At 27.4% G+C, this 5888-nt stretch overlaps 1 protein-coding gene across 1 annotated transcript; it reads left to right on the top strand.

Annotated features, from left to right (window-relative positions):
• Positions 1–369: 369 nt before the first annotated feature.
• LOC108914810 (golgin subfamily A member 6-like protein 22) lies at positions 370–1147 on the top strand (the record flags this gene model as incomplete). Its single annotated transcript, XM_018720703.1, has 1 exon — positions 370–1147. A coding segment is annotated over exon 1 (778 nt), but the record flags the coding sequence as incomplete, so codon positions are not given.
• Between the last annotated feature and the right edge of the window lie 4741 nt (positions 1148–5888).

The following is a 5888-nucleotide window of genomic DNA, read 5'->3' as shown; positions in this document are numbered from 1 at the left end:
GAGATATTGCAGGATATTGATCTAAATATTCTTCTAGAGCTTCCTGAGTTATATCATCCAATCGAGTTTCTTGCTCCTCTTCAAATGTTCTATCATCATCATCATAATCATCATCATCAAGTCTAGATGACGATGCTATTGTTAGCTTCTTTTTCCCGTGGAGAGTAAAATATACATATTGCCAAAGCGTTAGACGACTGTTTAAGTTAAAGAACAAAATCTTAAAGTATAGTCGGGTATGCAGTCAAAGCCAACTTGAAGTGTACTCTTTTTTATTACTCGAGCTTTCGGAACAAATTATTCCTACCTCAGGAGAAACTGCAATGGAATATAGAAAATATAGAATGTTTAATGGAAATATTCAAGGAAATGGAAGAAAAAGGGGAAAAACAAAATAAGGAAATTGAAGAAAAAAGAGAAAAACAAAGAAGGGAAGACAAGGAGGAACGTATGAAAGAAAAGGAAATGGAAGCTAAGGAACGTAGAAGAGAAAAAGAGATAGAGGAAAATAAATTAGAAGAATTAAAAGAATTAATACAGAAAAATGCAGATCAAATCAATATAAATATGGAAGAAAAAGTGGAGAAGATAAAGAAGGAATTTAAAGAAGAAAGGGAGAAGTTTAAAAATGAGATGGAAAACAAAATAAAACTAGTGGAAAAGAAAATTGAAGAAGACCGAGAAAAGGTGAACAAGTATGAAATAGAAGGAAACAAGAGAACACTTCAAATATGGGAAAGTATAAAAGAAATCCAAAAGAATACACAAGAAGAGAAGAAAGAAGTGGAAAAAGAAATGACAAACTTGGATAAAAAATTACAAGAAAATAGAGAGAGACTAGATATAGTAGAACAACAGATAAGAAGGCAAGGAACAAACAATGGCGAAGAAATACCAAGCAATGAAGAGATACTGCAAATAAGAGAAGAATTAATGAGTGAAATTGCAAGATTAAGGGAACTACAACAACAAACGACACAAACTAAAATTATCACATGTTCAAATATAAATAATACACACAAATATGATGGCTCGATACAACAAATACATCCTGTAGTATTTTTAAAATCTCTTAAAAACAAAATTAAGTATGTAGAAAATTTTGATGAAATAAAAGAAATTATTAGGGAAAATTTAACAGGCGAAAGTTTGATTTGGTTTAATAGTAAAGAACAAGACATTACAGATAAAAAAACTTTTGAAAAATTATTCTTAAATTATTTTTGGGGTGATTATAGACAAAACAAAGTCAGGGAAAATTTATATTAATATGATTATGCAAGGAAAACACCATTATCTAGATATGCATTACAGTTGTATACAAAAGCAAAGTATTTAAGTCCACCAATGTTAGAAAGTGAAATAGTTTTATACATATCGAGGCATTTTAAGCCAGAAATTGCAGAAAATTTGGCTATACATAACATCAACAATATGGATGAATTATGTGTCTATTTAAGTAGGATAGAAAGAAACATAAATTACTTTGAGCATAACACAAACAATATACGAGATAGACAAAATTCCAATATACGCACGAATAATAACAATTACACTAATAGATTTGGTACTAATAGGAGATTTAATAATGATAATATAAATCAAGACGGACAGAATAATTGTTATCAAAATTCTAGTAATAGATTCCAGAATAGTAATTACAGAAGGTTTGGCAATCATTTAGAAAATAATCAAAACAGAAATGACAATAACTATAGGAACAGACAACAACATTACAATTTTAGACAAAATAATAGTACGAATTTTAATACTAACAATCCACAACAAAATACAGGACGATACCAAAATGAAGACAGACGAATTCGTGATGGTCAAGAGAGACAGGTAAATTTTCAGAGATATGAAAGACCTAGTGATATTCATTACTGGGAAAGTGAAGATTCCAATAGAAATGACACGAACACACTTATGACTAGTTCAATGGACAGAAACAATCAAATGCAGACAACCAGTAATACACAAAACACTGATGTAGTACAGAATTTTTAATAAGTAGTAAACCAAATGTAGATTCCCTATTTTGTATATACGAACATCCACGCGAATATATTCAACAAGAAAGTAACCAAAAACAAAAAGAAGAAGAAGAAAAACAATTAGTATATTTAACGGGTAAAGTTTCTAATATATTAGTAAAACTATTGGTAGATACTGGATCTGAAGCATCATTAATTAAAGAAAGTTTTATAAAACAACATCAAAATTTAAATTTCCAAATTATAAGAATTCCAAAAATAAATTTAGTAGGGGCAAATAATAAAAAACTATATTAATCTTCAAAATTAGCAAGTATAAATGTTAGGATAGATGAAGTAGATGTAAATTTACAACTTTTAATAGTACCTATTTTAGATAGTGATATAGTTATTGGCAATGATGAATTGAATAAACATAAATTTATAATTGATTATCAAAAGAAAGTTATAAAATTGTATGGGAAGGTAATAGAATTTACAAATAATAGATTAAGTGAGGAAAATTCAAAGCAACAGAGTGAGTGTATGTTAGAGGATGAATGTAAAAAGATGTATGAGGTAATTAAAAGTAATGAAATGAGTGATTATGAAAAAAAAAATGCGGGTAATAATGAAGTTGAATTAATTAATAGGTATAGATATGAAGAGTATGAAGATGAGTTAATTGATAATTATGAATGTGAAAAGATAAATATTAATGATATAAATATTAAATGTGAAGAAAAAAGTGTAAATGAGGTTAAAAAATTATTAGGAAAGTATGAAAGGTTAGTTATGAAAGAAACTCGAGTTGCAGAGAATTATAGTCCCAAAATAGAAGTAAGAGATATAGGAAATTTTAAATCAAAGAATTACCCAATCCCATACAAATATAAAAATAATGTAAAGGAAGAAATAGATAATTTATTGCGGAACAATATCATATCAAGAAGTAGGACTCAGTATATTAATCCAATAGTTATTGTTAAAAAAAGTGATGGAGATATTAGAATTTGTTTAGATGCACGAAATATTAATAAATGTACTATACCTCAATATGAAGCACCATTGTCAATTGAGGCAATTTTAGGTAGAATAACGAATCCAAAAATATTTTCTAAAATAGATTTAAAACATAGTTTTTGGTTAATTCCTTTGGAGGAAGAAAGTCGAAAATATACAGGGTTTATGATAGATGGGGAAGTATTCCATTTTAATGTTGTGCCATTTGGTTTACAGAGTTCTTGTGCTGCATTAGTTAGAGCCCTGCATAAAATCTTAAATAGATACGATAATTTTGTATTACACTACATAGATGACATATTAATATTCTCAGAAACAATAGAACAACACATGACACATTTGAACATAGTATTGAAAGCTTTAGATGATGCTAGTCTTAAAATAAATATTAAGAAATGTGAATTTGTACAAACGGAAGTAGCATATTTGGGTTACCAAATAAATTTGACAGGAATTGAAATGTGTAAAGATAGAGTAGAGACAATTAAAAACTATATAGGACCCTATAATTTGAAAACTTTGAGAGGTTTTTTAGGGGTAATAAACTATTTTAAAAGACTAATACCAGATTTGTCAAAATTTGAAGTACCTTTATTAAAATTACTTAAAAAAGGGGTTAGATGGAAATGGGAACAGGAACATGAAGATGCTTTTAAGAATTTAAAGGATATGTTTGTAAATAAATTACAAATTTTTCATCCAGACTACTCCAAACCATTTATAATGCATACGGATGCATCGTTAAATAGGTTTGCAGGAGTGTTATTACAAAGACGAGAGGACAAAGACGTACCAATAGCATTTGTATCAAGGGTTACTAAAAAACATGAACGAAATTATAGTACTGGAGAATTAGAGTTGGCAAGTATTATATTTTGTGTATCAAAATTTAGATTTTATTTATTAGGAAATAAATTTACAATATATACGGACAATCAGGCATTAACGTCAATATTGAATAATAAATTTGGGAATAATAGAATACATAGATGGGCATTATTATTACAAGAGTATGATTATGACATTAAATACATACAAGGACGAACAAATATTTTGGCAGACGCATTGACTCGAATGGACGAAATTAACAAAACTGAAAGGAGACAACTTAAAATAGGGGTAAATATTTTGAGACAAACAGGGGGTATATTTTCAAATCAGATTTTAGTACAAGATCAAGGAACATTAACAGATAAGGAAAAAAGAACATTGACTTTAAAAGATAGAGTATACTATAAAGTAATAGATGATATAGAACTATCTGCAATAAGTAAAAATTTAGCAAGGGATATAATTAAAAATTTACATGAAAGATATGGACATATAGGGGTTGATAAGACATGGACAATATTTAGAGAGACTTATTATACAAAGAATGACAGAACATTGACAAAGGATGTTGTAAAATCATGTAATACATGTCAATTGTTTAAAAATAAAAATATGCATAATGAAGGGACACCAAAATCTATAATTGCACAGAAACCGTTACAGATAATAGCTATAGATTTCATTTCAAATTTAAGTACTAGTAATTTTGGTAATAAACACATTTTAGTAGTTGTTGATATTTTTTCAAAATTCATTAAATTATATTCATGTAGAAGAACAAATACAGAAATACAGATATAGAAATACAGAAGAACAGATACAGTAAAATCAGTATTGCAAAATTATATGAAGGATTTTGGAAAAATGGAGAACTGTATATTGGACAATGCCACATATTTTACGAATAAGAAATTTAAAACATTTATGAGTAAAAATAAAATACAGTTAAGATATACAAGTATTCGACATCCAGAGTCAAATCCAACAGAAAGGTATATAAGGGAAATAATTAAGTACTTGCGATTGATGGTATATAAAGAACATTCATTTTGGGAAGAAAATTTGTCAAGGGTAGAATATTTTATAAATAATGTTCAAAATATCACTACAGGTGAAGCTCCTATAACATTATTTTGTAATAAAAACCCTGATAGACCATGGGTAGTAAAACAATCTGAAAATTATCAAACATTATTAGAAAAGGTTAATGAAAGGGTGAAAAAGTCTGCATACAGTTATTTGAAAAGAAAGAAAAAAACCAGTAAACATAAAGTTAATTTTAATAAAGGTGATTTAGTTATAGTAAAAAGTTTAAGAGTAGCAAATAAAAGACAAAATCAATGTGCAAAATTAATGTTACCATATGAGGGTCCTTATATAGTAAATAATGAAAATGGAATAAACAGCTATGAATTAAAAGATCCTGTACAGATTGAAATAAAACTATCAAAAATCGAATGTACACCCTCAAACCTTAATNGAATAGCTTGTGAGCTTACTACTGAGATTTCAAGTGCTCGATAAAAATTTTTATCATTCAATTATAGTTTGAGAATAATTTAATTTAAAAAAAAAATTTATATAAAAAATAAAGTTATCTGTAAAGACCAAAAATCAAAATTACGTGTGAGATTAAAAGAGCTTGTTTGGGTAAGTATAGCATATAATTTTATAGATTTTAAGAATACTATAAAAATAATCAAAATTTAAACAATTTAAGACATTTCGAAGATAAACTTGATCTTTATAATACTATAAATTGACGATAACATTAAATTTGTCATTTCATTACAAATCTCAAACACAATTATATTTCCATCAATACAAAAAAAATTAATAATTATTTATAGTATTATAATACATATATATAAGAAAAAAACAGTGATGTATTTGGGATTGCCGTCAACAGTGCTAAGGGCTAATGTAATAAGAACACTCTGTGTTGTTGTCAGGCTTTCGGAAATGTGTTTATTTCCTTTCTCAAGACATCTATAAGAAATGACAAAAATGCTTAGAATAATAAGTTATAAAAGCTTATTATATACTTACAAACGTGAG

Source organism: Anoplophora glabripennis, unplaced genomic scaffold (genome assembly GCF_000390285.2).
Source record: "Anoplophora glabripennis isolate ALB-LARVAE unplaced genomic scaffold, Agla_2.0 scaffold1285, whole genome shotgun sequence".
Lineage (NCBI taxonomy): Eukaryota > Metazoa > Arthropoda > Insecta > Coleoptera > Cerambycidae > Anoplophora > Anoplophora glabripennis.
This window is presented reverse-complemented; position numbering and strand designations above follow the sequence as displayed.